General features: G+C 35.3%; 1 protein-coding gene and 1 pseudogene across 2 annotated transcripts in view; one reads left to right on the plus strand and one right to left on the minus strand.

Moving 5' to 3' along the window:
- The window catches only part of GXYLT1 (glucoside xylosyltransferase 1), a 41,784-nt gene that overhangs the window by 12,452 nt on the left and 10,791 nt on the right, over nt 1-18,541 (plus strand). For both annotated transcript variants that reach the window (XM_039882294.1, XM_039882295.1), the window contains 5 exons: nt 5,664-5,835; nt 8,316-8,441; nt 11,250-11,501; nt 16,499-16,622; nt 16,919-17,091. In XM_039882294.1, coding sequence (XP_039738228.1) covers nt 5,664-5,835; nt 8,316-8,441; nt 11,250-11,501; nt 16,499-16,622; nt 16,919-17,091 — 847 coding nt within the window. The remainder of the gene's footprint in view (nt 1-5,663; nt 5,836-8,315; nt 8,442-11,249; nt 11,502-16,498; nt 16,623-16,918; nt 17,092-18,541) is intronic.
- LOC120618557 (tumor necrosis factor alpha-induced protein 3-like) lies at nt 1,056-5,614 on the minus strand (annotated as a pseudogene).

The raw sequence follows: 18,541 nt of genomic DNA on the forward strand, positions 1-18,541 counted from the left end.
TCTACTTAGGGACAACTACATGTGCCAATTTCAAATGTTTTCTATAATAAGTATAAATAATTCCATTTTTTCACATTAAAAAAGAATATTGATACACGAAAACTATTAAAATATCAACCTTAAAAGAATTAATGAAAACACTGAAGTTTCTTTGAAATCTTTAGGAAAAAAATTATAAAGGTTTATGTCAAGGAAACGACTTATGATGTCCCAAGTGACAAACATGTCAGCTAATGAAAGTAAAAGACATTAGAATTACAGATTGCCAATATTTTCTGGTCATAAGTCCAGACCCAAAAAAAGAGCAGCCTTTACCTCTGGGGAAAATGTGTTTCCCTTCCTTTTTTTTTTTTTTTTTTTTTTCCTAGAACAAGTATGACAGTAACACAAAGCACACAGAGAAATTGCAGGCCAAGGACAGAAAGAAATCTCATACTCATGGTTGTAGGGCTTTGCTGCCCGATGCAAAGGTTTCACTGGATGCCCGGTCACTGCCCAGCACACCAGGATACAGCATTAACACAGCAAATAAACCATCATTAAAGGCCACATCTTTCTCTGTGACTTCCTCGAATCTCATCCCTGTTGCCTTCCAATCTTATCTCTAAGGAGGTAGGATATTCAGAGACAATTATATATTGTGGCTGGGAAGTGGTGCTCTCCAAAGGTTCATTAAGAAGAAGCATGAGATTTTGATAAATTTACTCTTGATTTGATTCCTTTTTTCCTAAGGAAGGCAACCAAAGTGCATCAATCAGCAAGGTCAACGCCCCCACTGCAGTGAGGAACTTGCCTGGTTCCATAACATGACCCAAAGCAGATATGTTACCTCAAGAAGACACTACAGTGTTTTCCCTAGAGAAGAAACACCTTCATTTAAATAACCTTAAAGTCTGTAATAAAATAAATAAAATGAACTCCAACAACAACCAGAAAATAGGTTATTATTATTCAGTTTCCTTATACCTCTAGGGCAGCATTTCAACATAATAAAAAATTTCCCTCATACATAAGGGTACATTATATATGTACACATTTTTATGTACACCTCAGTTTTAGCTAACCTCTTTAGAAGTGAAGAAAGTGATAACCAAAAGAGTTAGACAACTTCCCACTAAAACATTGTAATTTTTTATAAGGTGCATATTGTAAAGAGCAGCTGTTTTGCTTTTCGGTATGAACTTAGTCTCAGCAGCCTCAGAATCACAGTCCATGGGAAAGGAACAAGGCGAGTAGGGAAAAATCATTAATTACTGATATCTGAAAAATGTCTGTTTTCCCTGAGCTTCTTGAGCTTCTTGTAGAGGGCCTGTGAATCACAAGGATTCAGCTTCCTCTCTCTGAGCAATGTCGATGGAAGGCAGGTGAAGTGGCACTGTGTGTCCTTCCCCTTTTCTTGAAAGATGATGGAGTCCAAGCACATATTCCAAGTCCATGAACATCTTGGCCTTTCTCTTGTAGAAGAGAAGGTGCAGCCCCCAGCTGGATCTGACACTATCTTTTGCTGGTCACAAGCTTTGCTCTACGGCCACCTGGGATCCCCAGTTACCAAATTCAAGGCCATGACCCAGAGCTTATATTTCTTCTTCTGCTCAAATACAGCCTTGAGCCCACTGTTGCCGGGACCGGCCCTCCAGAGGCATCAGTGTTTAGAGCATAGCACCATGTTGGCTAACAGCTAGGGCTGGCTCACCTGTTTCGGGTTAGCTGTAGTTGCTTGAACTGAAAGCATTCGTTGCAGTAGTCGTTGCACTTGGCATTGCCAAAGTGATTGCAGGTGGGGACCTGGCAGTGCTGTTTGGGAGGCTCTTCAGGAATGGGCTCTCCCCAGTAGGCTCTGGGGCCCACACACTGGCTGAGGTGCTGGCACTCCATGCAGAGTTCCTTGTTGCGGCAGACCAGGATGTTCTTGCAGAAGACTCGGGCACACTTGGGTCTGGAGGCGCTCTGTGTGGTTTGAGGCACATCTCTGCGCTGGCTCATTCTCACTTGCTCTTCAATCCTTTTTGCTTCATGAAATCTCTAATTCTGAGCTTCAGCGAAACACTTCTGACAGTATCCTTCAAACACAGTGCTTCCGAGGGTGCCACATTCCCTCCCCAGGCAAGGTACAGCATTCTAGAACCTGGAGGCTGTGGGACTCGCTTTCCCTGAGGCAGCAACAGAATGTTTATTTTCTCTGTACTCGATGAAACACAGTGTGCAAAAGCCCTGGTTTTCTGGAGTCCCAAAATATATGCAGCTAGCTTTTCTGCACTTGCTTGTCCCCATCTTGTCCCCTAGAGTCCGTGTGGCCTGAGAGAGGCAGTCATAGGGGGCCTTTCTTCTAGTTCTGTGGCAAGAATGTGGAGAGGGACTCTGGATGAGCTGTGACGGGTCCCATGTGGATCTCTGAGGTTTGAGGAAGACTCTGCTGTAGTCCTTTTGAAGCAAGTACTGCAGATCCCATTAAATGTTCTGGTCATGTCCTGGATGCAGGCTCGGAACTTACTAGGATCTGAATACCTCGTGTTGATCGAGGGGTGACCCATATTAAGTTGCTGCTGTTGTGGCAACATTCACAAAACCCATTGTTCAGCATGAATGGGCAGCCGGAGCTCCTGTACTTCATAGCAGTGATCTTGCTGAACAGGAAAAGTCTGGGTGCTGTCGAAGGCACCGGAGGTCCCCCAGCTGGCTCCTCAGGACACCAGGCCATGGGCTCATAGGCCTCACCCCAAGAGGCCTCAAGCATCATGTCAGGGCCCAGCTTGGAGTTCAGCTTTGGGGATTTGTTCTGGTTCTTTTGATGCCTCTCTGAACATTCATGGCAAAAAGGCTGGGTGTTCACAGACATGAAGAAAGGACAGTTGGGCGTTTCACATTTTATGTCCATGAGAGAAAGCAGGAGAATAGAAGAAGGTTCCAGAGGATTCTGAGTGTGCAGTTCTCTCCGCCCTTGCTTGTTCTCCTGCCACTTCTTGTACTCATGCTGGACAAGTTCAAAGTAATCACCTACCAGGTTTATTTCTTTTGGTAAGGTAGCTTCATCCAATTTTGCAGCATTAATCAAATGGGTGGTGCCATGATCCCAGCCTTGGACTGGGATTTCTGTCACCATCAAGTACTCTTTCAACAGCTTCTCCTTCATTTCATTTTCAGGATCTGTCAAAAAGTGAACTTTTAAGCCTTCAAATCACCCTTGCTCTCTGTTAACAATTGGAACAGCTCAGATTTCAGGCCCACTGTCCTTCAGAGTGACCAGGGGTACAAAGTGTTGGCTGTTGTAGCAGAGAACAATGGGATATCTGTAGCATTCCTGAGCAGGCCAATGGAGAGGCAAGTAAATTCCACCCACCTTCAAAGGAGCAAAATTGGAACCTGATTCCAAACTTCTCAGCATCTTATCTGAAACGACAATGGTCGGCCTTCTGAGGATGTTGCAAAGGACACAAATGTGGATTTTTCCAGTGAGTTATACTGAAGGCCACCGCGGGCCCCTGGTGGGTCCGTGGGTGTCATTTTGATAAGATCCCATTTATCATTCCAATTCATTTGTTTTTGGGGCCACAGGCTTCCTGACTTCTCGAAACCAGTTGAGCTTCTTCTTGCTTTCAAGGGAGGCCTAGATGTTTCTGTCGATGAGGACTTTTTGGATGAGCTCCCGAAATTGTGGGCAAAACTGCCAAGCTCTGAACATTTCCAGTGTGTATGGGTGGATGGAGTTAAAATGTGAATGATCCCTTTGATAGGTTTAAAAATGTCTTCTGGAGTTCTCTCTCTGATCATAGCTTTCTGCATATTGCTCAAATAGAAAGCCAAACGAAGTAGTCGCTTAGCCTTCGTGCTCCACAGCACCCGTCCGGGCCGTGCGATCCTCTTCCCGAGGTCCCTAGTCCAGGTCAGGGAAGGCGGACGCCGCAGTTCGTGGTCGGGGTCAGAGACGGGGGAAGGCGACTCCCCTGGATGCCCAGGCTCGGGGATCGCTCCCGCCGCGGCCGCCACTGCTGTTCTGCGGCTACTCTTGCTGCTCCTGCCGCTTTGTCCCCGCGAGCTCTGAGCACTCGGCACCTGAGCATTCGGCACCTGGCCCGCTGCGCAGGCTGTAGAGTGCCAGTTCTTTTTCCTTTCTGTTTTATCGCCTTGGTTAGCGAGGGATTTCCACCCAGGGCCTTTCTGAGTCACGTAACGCCGCCATTCCGAAGGGAGCCGACGGCCCCACAAGGGGGCGCAGCTAATTTGTTTAGTTCGACTTTATATACTTCATAATGTGAATTCCTTGTCTAAATATTATAATTTTTTTTTATAGAGAGAGCATTAGTTTAATAAAAGGCTAAAAGAACACACTGGAAAGCTTTTTCATGCTATCTAAATAAAAAGCCAGAAGGAAAATTACAGTTGACTCTTGAGCTTGTAAATTTAAGAGAAATAATCAGCCATCCCTGCTACTGCAAATCTCAATAATGTATAATAGAATTATTCATGTTAAACAACGTAACTTCTAATCCTTATACCTTTTTCAGAAAAGGTTTCTGTAAGCAAAAATTGAGTTAAAGTCATTGTATATTTTTAGTTTGGAATGTTTGTATTTTATAATACTTCAATGTGTTATTAGTTTTGTTTTATGTTGTCTCTCATTCTTACATTCTTTTAGCTGTCAGTTCCAGAAGGATTACTTTATGCTATAATTACAGATGAGATCTTTATTTGATGTTATAAATGTTATTTTATGTATCTTTACAGTATAGTCACACATACTTAGTTTTGTTCTTTAGGTACTAATAGATTATTATTAGTTCAGTATTAAGGTGCAAGAAGTTTGAAAGGTTACTTAGGCCTGGTGTTCTATACTGCTGTTCTGTGTTAGAAGTAGGGTCTCACATAGCCTAGGCCAATAACTTGGGTTTTAGAGAATCTTTCCTTCCAAAATGACATACTAGTGTTCGACTAGTATGTTTTAGAACATCTCAGAAATTTTTACGTCTCATGGATTACTTAGTAAATGGGACTGAATGTATGTCAGTGAGAGAAATTATGTGAAGGAAACTTCTCTTGTAATCATCGTGGTTGAAGATCGGATATAATACTGAAATATTAACTGATGAATTTATGTCTGTTTGCTTCAGAATGATTCATTGGTTAGTGAAAGGAGATGTAGGCAGGGATTTTAGATGAAATAAGAACACTTTTGAGTGGATAATTGTTACAGCTGGAGCATGAGTACACGGAGATCTTTTGTATTCTTTACTTTTATGTTTTTGAGATTTTTTAAATAAAAAAATTTAAAAATTGAATGGAAGACCTTCAAATTCGTGATGTTACCTTTCTCAGTTGTGGGGTTCCTTGAGAGATTTAAGCCCTAATGCCCTAAGGCATCCAGTGTGAGTAATGAAATAACCTCTCTCCCGTGCATCTAGAATGGTGCTAGTTTTCAATTCTTGAGAGAATTGAGAAGTAGTCCTTTTTTTGTGTTTTATGGTTCCTAATGAGGAACATTGGTTGAGAAAGGCTTGTTGAGGGTATAGAAACATCATGATTCAACATTGTACTGTTTTGTAATTGGATGTTTCTTTGCTTTTTAAATAGAAGTTTTGAACTTTGGTTTTTGAACATAGTCAAAATACCATGTTGACATGTTACTCTATGTTAAAACCTTTGGAAAATGTGATTCTCTTTTCTATTAGGTATAGTCTGAAAATACAGCCTGTACAGAGAATACATCTGGCTGTCGTTGCCTGTGGTGAAAGACTGGAAGAAACTATCACCATGCTCAAGTCAGCTATCATTTTCAGCATCAAACCTCTTCAATTCCATATTTTTGCTGAAGATCAACTACACGATAGTTTTAGAGGCATCGTAAGTATTTGAGACTTAAGTCTGTAGAGTTGAATATTTAATGGTGTACGATAATAGAATGTTGTTTTATTTCTTCACTGAACAAAAATATTCTGTAACTCTGCCTTCCTGGAGTGTTCTTTGCTGCCACTTTCTTCTAAGAGTCCAGATCTAGGGTGTAAGATGAAGGTATGTTTTTGAAAAGGGGTGGGCTACATAAAGTCCTTTGCCAATCATGGAGGTTTTAATTTACTAACTATAGTTCCAGGATGTTTTGACTGAGAAGTCCTACGATTTAATTTTGTTCTCTTTGGCTTGGGCGCGCCTCAATCGAAGTGTGCACAGAAGTTTTAATTCTGTTTTGAGGGGAGGAAATTCTTGATTGACAATGTGAAAGGAAGTGGCTTCTTGCTCTGATAAGAAATTTGGTTTTGTATTAGTTCAGTTAATTTGGCAGAAAACCTAAAATAACAGTGGCTTAAACAAGGTAGAAGTTTATTTCTCATGTAAAAGTAGGCAGTCTGTGGTCTATGGCAGCTCCACTTTTTGGGCACTCTGGCTTCTCTCTTGTGGCTGAACCTTCTTTAATACTAGGCTTCTTACTTCATGGTCTAATATGGCTTCTCAAGCTCTACCTATTACACCTCTATTCCAGCCAACATGAGGGAGGAAAGAGTGAAGAGGGCCGTGCTCTCCTATCCCCTCCTTCCCTGTAAGGACACTTTCCATGACATTCCTGCAAATATCTCATTGGTCTGAACTTAGTCATGTTACCACATTTACCTGTCTATGAGGATCTAAAATATACTCTTAATTGGGGCAGTCATATAACCTCTTTAACAGAAAAAACATTACTAGAGGATAACAGATAGATATAGGGGGGAAGAACATGTAAGATAAAGAAAAATCACCTGAAATCTCACTACTTTGTGTTCTGAAATGGTGGTAAAGATGATAATGATTATTACTGTCCCCCCTGCCCCCCACAGTGAACACTAAATTAAGCTTTCACGCTGATTTGGATTTTTATGCTTGGTCTAACTAGAAAAAAATGTATTTGATTTTTTTTGAAGTTAAATTAGTTCATTTTGCATATTGAGTGAAAAATATTACTTATGACCTCAAGTCTTTTAGTTTTCTACCAAAATCTTTGATTCTAAGAGATATAAAGTGTTACTTACTGTTTTAAAATATTTCTAGTATCTGTGTTCTTGATATGAGCTTTTGTGATCTTGATCTCTTTATCTGGATTGTTTTCTAAAATATGAACTGAGGAATTAAATTTATCCTAACAGTTCAGAAAATAGCAACAGGTTGCTACCAACTGTGGTAGTAATGTAACTTAAAAAATAAATAAATAAATAAATTTATTGCTTCATCTTGTATGCAGCCTCCTTATTGTGTTCACATCTGGCTGCCTATTGCTTGTGTAATACATACTACATTTTAAATTTAGTTTTTCCTTATCATAGTCAACTCTGAGAATGTTTGGTTTTGCTTCTGATGAAAGAGTATCAGATATTTTATGGAGCATGTTTTTACTGTAAAAAAGAAGACTAAATTTTAGAATGTTAAATAAAAAGTTATTAAGATTTCATTTTGAAGTTGATATGACTTACAAGTTACACAGGGAAAATAAATTGCTAGTGTTTTAAACTAACAGATATCAAAGTAAAGTGTTGGAAGTAAAGATATTTCTTTAAACTATGTTGAGAGGCATTAATGTTTTAAAATATCACTTGAACACAGTCATAATTCAAAAAGAACATCATTAGCCTGTTACATAAACTACTTAGTTTTTATTTTCCCCCATTGATCATAAATGGTCTGTAGGAAATTCGAATCAACAATTCTATTGAAACAACAATAGTTAATACTTAAACTGAATTTGAAACAATTCAGTGTCTTTAAGTGCATTCAGGATACTAAAGAGTAAATGTGTTCATTATAGATTTTCAGATCTGTTTTTGTAATGATTTTTTTTAGAAGTTGGCATTGGATATGTATTTATCAGAATAATTTATTATCAGGAATAGCTATCATATTAAAAGTACATATAAAGAAATATTTTCTAGTCAGTTTCATATTGGTCTTTGAATGTAAACATTTTTCATTACATCGTACATGTTGAGGTAATAAAATTCGTGCTTAATTTTTCTGAGTTTAATTTGTTTAGAGGTTGAGAAGATTTATACGTCTCGTAAAGCTGAGAGAGATAAACAACGTGCAAGGCTCTCTCAGCTTTCTAATTTTGTGATTGGTATCCTTATAACTTCATTATGCCTCCAGTTTTGTGGTAGAGTCTTTCTAGCATAATTACTGTGATTTTAAGATTTTGAATGAAAACAAAATGGTGAGAAGACTCTGACTTTCTCTTAACTGTACAACATAAAATGTGTAGTATCTTAATTTTTAACTTAAAAAAATAATCTATTGCTTTATGATTTTACAGAGGGAATCGAAACATCTAAACTAAGCTCTTATTTTTTAATATTTTTTAGCTCGACAACTGGTCATTTCTACAAACATTTAACTATTCATTATACCCAATAATTTTTCCAAGTGAGAATGCTGCGGAGTGGAAAAAGCTCTTTAAACCATGCGCTTCCCAGAGATTGTTCTTGCCAGTAAGTCCCCCCCAATCCCCGCAGTGTTTTGGGTTTGTTTTTTTGTTCTGACTCTTGCTTTTACACACATGAGTTAATGAAGAGCTGCATATAAATCAGTTAAATAAACTTACACACATATGATTTTCCCTTTGAGCATTAGGGGGAAAAAACCCCATAGAACAAATAAAAGCTATGATAAAAAATCTCTGTTAAAATGAAAAATGTGATTTCTGCTGAAATACTATTTCTTACATTTTTAATTTAATCAGTTGCTATCAACTTTTTACTTTTAAGAAGGAACAGAGGTCGTCAGATTTTAATAGAGCTAACTAAGTCTTGCCAGCAGAAAGGCAGTGGCAATATCACTTTCAAGTTACAGACTACATTTATAATTTGGAAAATGAAATAGATTGAATCATTAAGTAACCAAGCCAATTTACCTTTCTAATTGATACTTTAATACAGACACAAAATCTAAGGTGTGTGAATTCAAAGGAACATGAGAGAACTAGTCAGTGGGGCTGTTTTTCAGTGTTATTTTCTATTTATATACCCTAATTGTTATTATTTTATCCTAAAAATATTCAGAAGCGAGGATACCTGTTTAATTTTGATTTGATTTTACTCACAATTTTAAGATTCACAGTAGTTAAATTACAACCACTATAACGTTTAAAATAGTTACGACAGCAGAAATACAGAATTTAAGAAGCTCACAAGTTTCTGGAAAATATATGAATTATGGGGAAGAAATTTCAGTTACTTATTAGTATTAAGTGGATTAAGGAAATTCTTAGCATGTTAAGAATATAGTTTATGGAAACCAGGGTGTCAGTAAGAGTTAAAGTTATAATTTTGATAGCTGAGTCTGCCTAATATATCTTTGTTGCTGTACATAAAAAATTTTGATTCTAGAATCTTTCTTATTCTCCACTCCCATTGTAAGAAGTATACAAATAAAGGATTAAGATAGGAAAAAAGCCGAAGAAGTTTAGATACTTCATGTAGGCTTTATAAATTAAAATTTTTTCTAGGTTGAAGCATTACAGTGTCACATTCATTTAATTCATAATTTGAGTGACCCCCCCCTTTTTTTTTTTTTTTTTTTTTGGCCAAGTATCTGTACTGAAGTGCTAGGTTATGTAGAAATGAATGGAACAGCTAGGTTTCTTGTTTTCATAGGGCTTATTGTCTGATGTAGGAGACAGACATTAAACAAACAATAGGACATTAAACAAACACAAATACATTACTGAGAAAACAATGTGATAAGAGAAGCATGAGTTTATAGCCATTTTTCTTCTGCATTATTAACATATTTAATTGTTGATGTGATTTGCCAGATCATTTAATGATGTAGTCTGGTTAAATTCCTAAATGGAATTTGAAATACTAAAATAAAATACTTAAAATCTGTCAAATTGTCCTCAGACTTCACTGTTACTTCTGCATCTTTTTAATCAGATTTAAGTAAATACTTTGTTTTTCTAAATGATAAACTTTTAAACTGAGTTTTTCTTCTTTTAAAATAGATGGATGAAAAGAACTAATGTGAATTCTGCCAGTTCCTTTTTCTCCTGAAAGGAACCATAGAAAATTACTGATGTGGTTATTATTTAACTTTATGTTTGATCTCCAGTTAGCAGTGGCTCCCAACAGTGAACTTGGAGCTTTATGCAGTGTCTTTGTAGTCTGCAACAGTACAGTAAGCTGTAGACACACACACATGGTATTATAGTACAGAAGCAGAATGTCAATATCAAAACAATTCCCCTCATTTTCCTGTTTCCCCCAAAAGAGACAGAGACAGATAGACACATACACACATACCCTTTTAATTTGGGTCTTTGAACAAATGAACCTTGCCTACTCAGGCACTGCAGTAAACCATCAGATTTTTTTTTCAGCCTGATAGGGGAAATGGGGTGATTTCAGTTTCCTAGCTGCTCATTAAGGTGATAGCTTAAACTTAGCTGCAAGACAAGGTAGCATCTTTGAAAAGGAGCATTATGAGGATCAAGTTCTTATTCTCATTATATTCTTAACTAAAAAGGTTTAGGTTAAGGAAATTATTGAGCCTTACTAATACACTGGGATAGGCAGTAAATTTAAATTTGCAGGAATCAGATTCTAAAGTCGATGGGTAAGATAGAAATAAAAATATTATCCTTGAAAATCCCCGCAGAAGAAATGTTGGAGATTTCACAGAAAGTAACAACATAGACAGTTTTTCTTCCCAAGACAAACTCTTGTTTTCACCCTTATTAAATGTGTGCACATTTTTTTGATTTGTCGGAGGAGAGTAAGCACAGAAATAAGGGCATAGACTCTGGAGCTAGGTGGTCTGGGTTCCAGTTTTGGCTCTACAATTTACTAGTTGAGACCAAAATGATGTAAAGGTACCAGCCATTAGTCTTACAGGCTGAAGGAACAAGTTCAGATCTTCATTCGTATTGGTTTATTTCTATATTTATCTCAAGAAATTAAAATCTGAGATATAAATTCACCTAAGTTAATTTTCTTTCCATTGTGAAAAACATTTTCTTTCTGTTCTTTCAGCATGTTGCTTTTATTTTATTCTTGAATTTGTTTTGAGTTTTTGTTCTGATTTGTTTTTTTATAGATTTTCTTCTCTAAAAGTTAATACAAAGATTAGCATAGTATCTCTGTATATGCTATCGTAAAAAGTGACAAGTTTAGAAAAAATACTTTAAAAAGTTAATGTTAATTAGCTTATCTCTTAGGCATTTTTTAAATAATTAAAGCCTCTTTTATGTATTATTAAATAAATAGTATAGTTAATGATTTAAATCTCTCTCCTCATAGTTAATCCTGAAGGAAGTTGACTCACTATTGTATGTCGACACTGATATCCTTTTTTTGCGGCCCGTTGATGATATTTGGTCTTTACTAAAGAAATTTAATTCCACACAAATTGCTGCAATGGCACCAGAACATGAAGAGCCTCGGATAGGATGGTATAATCGCTTTGCCAGACATCCATACTATGGCAAAACTGGAGTAAACTCTGGAGTTATGTTGATGAACATGACTAGAATAAGACGGAAGTATTTCAAGGTAAGTCAGTGATACAGGTAGTTGGTTAGCAGTTCTCTGTTTTTCTTCCAAATTGTTTGGTTTATAATTTAGATTTGCTTTGTTAAACACTAGAATGAACTATTCAGACTTTTTCCATTCATCTAAATTAATTGAAGAAATTTGTGTTCTTAGTATTCTGTTTATTAGAGCATTACAGTAGGTGAAATCAAATGGCATTATAATGAAGTAAATGCAAACATCATCTTCCTAGATTGTTATTCCAGACAGTAGTTGTCATTTTGTAATTGTGCAGCCGTAGAATACTTGAATCTAAAATAAAGTATGATAGATCTTACGGGGACACAGGGTTGTGGTTAAGACTCTGGAGCCTGCTGGCTTGGTTCACACTTTGCAGCCTTAGGTACCTTTTGAACATCTCTGGGCTTCAGTTTTCTCATCCCTGAAATGAGGATGACAAGATAACAGTACCTATGTCATAGGGCTTTTGTAAGAATGAAATTAGAACAGTGGCTAACACATAGTAAATGTACAGATCATGGTACAAAGTAAGCACTTAAATGTTAGCTAAAAACAGTGACTTTTGAAACACCTGTATAGACTTACTTTTATCCTTTTACAACTAGTTAGAACTAAAGTATACATTAAAGGATATTATGTCTTTTATAATATGAGTATATATGTATGTTTGTATACACATATATTTGTCAGATATTTTTCTTATGGCTTCTGGTGGACCAGAATTTTTACCGTTATTTATTACTCCTTTCTATATGTCTGATTTAAATCTTTACCTCATTTAGAATTGTTGCCTCTTATCTTTGGTCTAGGCAGCAGTACTGCTTGTAGCCATCACCACCCACATCCTGACATTTTAGTCTTAGGACAGTTCATGCTCATCATTCTTACCTTCTGTAGACCTAGTAAACCTAGGATTTTTTGTTTTTCTTCAGCTTACTCATTTTCTGAACTTCTCCGAAATCTTGATTTCCTTTGTTTTGTCTTTTACAATTGAGTTCATTAATGAGGCTGGTGTAACTTGTGCTCTTGCTTAACAGTGAATATCTTTCTTCAGTTATCCAATTTGTTAATATATCTTGAGTTTTAAAATTTCGTTTATCATAAAGTTTTACTAAATAAAACAGATAATAATAATAGCATGAGTTTTCTTCCTTTTCTGGTTGTTCGACTGTGCACAGTAACATTATACCAGAAGATGGTGCTGTAAGATTATCCGCTAAGGAATGATGTGCCTTCTCAATAACTCTTCATTTAAAATATGAGATGTTTAATGTTGCAAAGAACCTTAAAGATAATTTAGTGTAACACCATATTCAGTTTTTAAATAATTTTAAAATACAGCCATGTGGTTCAAATCTATGATTATTTTTATTTACCTTTTACTTATTTAAACATCATTCTTAAATACTTTAACAGTTTCTCCGTATCCCTCCTCCCTCCTTTTTTTGTCTGTGGCATGTCCTAAACCAGCTAGAAATATAGATATGGGAGATGAAATAATTTTGACATTTTCAAACTTTTGTTTTCTTCTGTGCATTAATGACTTAATGAAGAAAAATTTGAGAGGCATGATTGTAGATTAATTCATAGGTACAATTTAGTTCACACCTATCTCTATTCCAGACAACCCTATTCTTGCCCCGCAGGAACAATGCAGATTTGCTTTGTTTTCAAATATTATTATATTCCTGATTGCTAAGCTGTCTCTACAAAATTTATTGATTTTTTTAAAATTCCTTTTTCATATATCTTTTTTTGTTTTCCTGATTGTTTTCCAGACTATGACTGTAGCAGACATTGCCTTGTTTTTTCCTACTAATTCTACAATTTCTGGCACATATCTTAAATTGTAGAGTTCTAGTATTATAACTGATTTACTGTAATCATTTTCCAAAGTGTTTCATATAGATTCATGAATGTTGTCCCATGATTCTTATCACATGAAAAGCTGTAAGACTACCCATTTATGATAATTGCCATGTTTTAAGTTCTTATTGCTTTCCTATCTCCCAGTCCATACCATTCATGACTGTTGAGTTCCAACCTGATGTATTATAGTTATATATATTAAAAATTAAACAAATAAATATTGTGCTTTTTTGTCTTTTGTTTCTTATAATGCTTGGTAAATGATAACATAAAACTGGTTAAGCTATTTTTTGTATTTTGTGTTATGATTATATGTGCAGTGTTGAATATTAGTATGTTTCTTAACCTTCTTCTATTAGAGAAAAAAACAAAGGAAAAAAATAAGTCATTTTGAGAATCCTTTGCTTGTATGTTTACCCTGTTTATGTCCTGCCAAATACTACTATGCAGAATAATTTTTATTTGTTATCTCCACCTACTGAGGGCAGGTTGTCTCTCTTGTACAACTTTGTATTCAGAATATTTACCATGGATTCTGGCATAAAGTGACAACTCAGTAATTACTAGCAGAAGACAGATGAAAGTTTTAGAAACTTAATAATTAATGAATTATTGGAAACACTGGAAAAGAGAACACTTACTATTAGGTGGACGTGATGGTTGTTTTTACATATTGGAAATATGTACTGATGGAGAACTTTTATTGAATGCTATAGCTTCTGAAAACAGAGTATCAGCGAATATTTTACCAAGAGAGATAGAACTTTTTAGTGCTTAGTAGAGTGACTAATCTTTAGGAATTAATGAGTTCCAGTTTCTAGCATTGTTTGAGCATAATGTGAATAGCCACCTGTCCATTTTATATTTATATATATAATAGACTGATAATGATAATGAGCCTATCTATTTTCAAAAACATACATAATTCTAAAAATGAATCTAATCGATCTTAATATAATGTGTATTTTGGTAGTAGGTTTGCTAAATTAGTAAATTTTTAAAAAATTACAAAACTAAATCATGCTTATAGAAATTTAAACAATTCGTTGTATGTAGAATAAAAAGACATACTCTCCCCAATTTCATTTCTTTGCCCACTGAGATAAACTTTACTATGTACCATATTTTTCAGACCCTTTTAAAAATTATTTCGAAACTGATGTATGTGTACATTTAGCACTTATATATAGCATCCTTTTATACATCTTCAGCTTGCTTTTTTTTTACTTAGTAAATATGTAATTGACTGCTTTTTATGTCAGTACACATAGTCTGTCACATTTTTAATGTGTTTATGGTATTGCAGAGAATAGATGATTTGATTTCATTGTATGTCTTAGTATGAACATGTAGTTATATGGCTGAAAAGTAGCTCATATATTTTAATTTGTATTTTCCTAACTATACTACCAGTATGGATAATAATCTTTTCATATAATTTTACCCATTTCTGTTTCTTCCTTTGTGAATGGCCATTTGTCCATATCCTTGGACTATTTCTCTACCTCGTTGTTTTTCTATTTTTATTGACTTAAACTCCTTTTATATGTAATGCCTCTTTATTAAGCTCATTTCTAATTGTTTTTTCATTTATTGTCTTGGATATTCTGGGTTATATCATCAGCAGATAATATTAGTGTTATTGCTTCTTATCCAATGTTTTTCTAGTAGAACTTTTCTTTCAGTTATAAAGGTCTCCCCCCGACCCTGCACTTTGATTTTTTTTCCATAAGGCTGCACTGGACTTTGTAATATATCTTTCATTGATTTTCCTTTGAATAGGTATTCTTTATATCTGTCTTTCTATATTTGAATAGATTGAATTTAGTGAAGACTTGAGCACGACATGTTACATTGGGTCCACCAGTCCCATCTATTGAATGTCTTGCTGGTCTTTTTCCTTGTGCAATTCATATTTTCCTTTTCACATCCTGAGGACATTTAGTTAACATGCTCAGTAGCTTATTTCAGTCACTTTCCAGATTTTTTTTGCAGGGAGGATTTCTGATTATTTTATAGTTACTTTGCATTCTGAGAAAGTTCACACAAGGATAGTACAATCATAGCAGATCATATTTAGTTAAATATGTAGATATTTTCCCAAGAATTCTAGCTTTTCTTTCTCTTAAAGGATAGATTGTTTATACCTCCATCAAGTTTACAGTGTATCCTAGAATAGCTTATAATGTTTTTCAAACTATCTATAGAGAAGGATCAATTTTTTAAAAATTTACAATCATGAGCCAATACTTTTCTAAAAATGATATAAATAAGTTACAAGAAAAGATTAAATAGACATAAAATTTTTTCTGTTAAATTGCTATAAAATTTTCTAAATTTTGCTCTTAATTTCTGTTCTTAATCTTATAGAGGTCATAAAAATTTCACCAATAGCCATGCTGCAAACTGTACTTTGGGAATACTGGTTTAAGTCTGGGGAGTTTAGGAGGGTCAGTAGGTACAAGAGGTTTTAGTATTCAAATTTACCCCTTTATACCCCAGATTCATATGATCCACCTCTTTTGTTTTCTTAGATATTTGACTTTGTGTTAAAACAGTGAGCTTTGAGCAATTCCATAGAGTTTGGAAAGGCACCTGATGAAATTCAGTATCTGTTTTTGATTTATCAATTTCAAATGATCTCTATGAAGTGCCAGTTAGAAAAGATTAGCAAATCAGTGTAAGAGTAATAGTGATCATGACAACCATAGTAATAGCTGAGTATGTACTGTGTGTCAGGTACTGTTCCTAGTACTTTTTATTTACATATTAACAGGTTTAATCCTCACCAACTCTATGACATAGACATAGACAGAGATACGAAAATGCTCTGCATTTTAAGATGGGGATACAGGACTTAAATTGTCACCTGTTTTCTCTTTCCCTTTCTTTCCTGGCTTTTATTAGTTTTAGCACTTCTACATACAGGGTTAGAGAGCTGCTTTTTGTCCAGCAGGACAGTCTTACTCATATTTAGGTTTACATTAGGGTCACTGGGTTTTGTAACAAAAGAAGTTTACATTTCTTGTTGCTCTGTAATGTTTGCTAAAGGTAGAATTGTGAACTTTCATTATGCCACCACTGTAAACCTGGAAGCCTGAGGATCTTTTTAATTTATTTACTAACAGAATGATATGACAACTGCACGACTACGATGGGGAGATATACTTATGCCATTGCTCAAAAAATACAAACTAAATATCACATGGGGTGATCAAGATCTGTTGAATATCATATTTTTTCATAATCCAGGTAATCATTTAAATTTCTTTAATTCTTTGTATTTGTAAAAATTTTAGATAATATTTAGTCAAAAATGAAGAAATGCATTTAATTGATTTTGGCTTGTATTAATGGTTATCACTCTTTTTAAGACAGTAAAACTTCTTAAATACTGATTTAGTAAGAAGAGCTATAAATGCCAAACATTTTTTAGTATTCTGAATTTTATTCTGTAAGAGCTATATTTTTAAACTAAAATTTTTGCAAAATGTTAATTCTGTGGAATTAGGGTTATTTGCTTCATTGTTTTGTCTTTCTTCACATAGAAAGCCTTTTTGTTTTTCCCTGTCAATGGAATTATCGACCAGATCATTGTATATATGGAAGCAATTGCCAAGAAGCAGAAGAAGAAGGAATCTTTATTCTTCATGGGAACAGAGGTGTTTACCATGATGATAAGCAACCAGCATTTAGAGCTATTTATGAAGCACTAAGAAATGTAAGCATTTTTTAAAAAAGTTTTTATGTGGAAATACTTCCAAGCTCACAGGGAATTTGCAAGCATAGTACAAAGAATTTTCATATCTTTTACTCTAATTCATCAGTTATTAACATTTTACCCCATTGCTTTATCATTGGTTCTCTTTATGTATACATTGCTTTTTTCTCACCCTTTGAATGTGAGTTGAATACATCATGCTCTTTTACCCCTAAAAAATTCTGTGTGTTTTCACTAAAAACAAGAACATTCTCTTATCAACTACAGTGTAGATATCAAACTCAGGAAATTTAATATTGATACCGTACTTTAATCCATGTGTCTTTACTCTTCTTTGATCTAGGACAGTTTCTTAGTCTTTCTGTATATTTTATGGCATTGACAGTTTTTGGATGATAGAGCCCCATCTCCCTCATGTTATTAGAATGTTCTTCATGTTGACGTATCTGATGTTTCCTTATGATGGGGTTCAGGGTATGCCCTTTTGGATACTGTATAAGTGATATTGTGTCCTTTTCAGGGTATAACATTCACAGTCACTTTTGTCTGCCTTACATTGGTGATGTTGATTTTGATCACTCCGTTAAAATGTTCAGTTTCTCCACTGTATATTTTTCCTCTTAGAAGCAGTCTATGGGGAGGCTCTTTAAAATCATGTAAATGCCCTGCTCATCAAAATTTCTGTACTAGATTTAGTATCGTCGTTCTTGCACAAACCAGTCTTTACTATGGTAGGTGCAAATTGATGATTGTACAGCTCAAGCACTCCTTCCACATATAATTTTGGCACTCTGCTGTAAGGAAGAGCCCTCCTTTTTTGCCCATTTTTTGATCCATACATTATCAGTTTGAACTCATTAATATGTATTTTTTCAGTGATTTATAATGCATTATTCCTTTTATTTATGTTGATGCCAGAGTTTCACATTTGGCCATTGAGAGCCCTTTTGGCTCCCTCTTGTGCCCTTTTGACATATTCCCATCATTATTTTGAGTACCACCTCATTATCTGTCCCAACAAAATATTCCAGGCTCATCTTGGTATACCTTTGTTACCCTACTCCTGAAATTAGCTGTCTGTCAAAGGAACTCTGGTTCCTTTTGGTGGGCTCTGGGTGCTAGGCATGCTTATTGCAACAGGGGTGTCTTCTCTTCTTAGCCCTTTCATTGACAGAGCTAGGAAACACGCACGCACGCACGCTTATAATTATGTTCTCATACCAGTGCCTCCAGTACCATTTCTCCAAGTACCATTTCCTTGCCTTGTCCTACTCTGTGTTTCTGTGTTTTATCTCCTTTCTTCCAGAATTAGAATCTTGGCTCCTAACATAAAACATTTCTTCATTTGCTTAATCCTACAATACTTAAATATTTAAAATAATTTGAAAAATGCTTCATTCATACCATTATCTCCACTCCCCTCTTTGCAAAAAACCAGCCTACTAAAAAG

This window comes from Pteropus medius, unplaced genomic scaffold, assembly GCF_902729225.1.
Source record: "Pteropus medius unplaced genomic scaffold, Ma_sr-lr_union100, whole genome shotgun sequence".
Lineage (NCBI taxonomy): Eukaryota > Metazoa > Chordata > Mammalia > Chiroptera > Pteropodidae > Pteropus > Pteropus medius.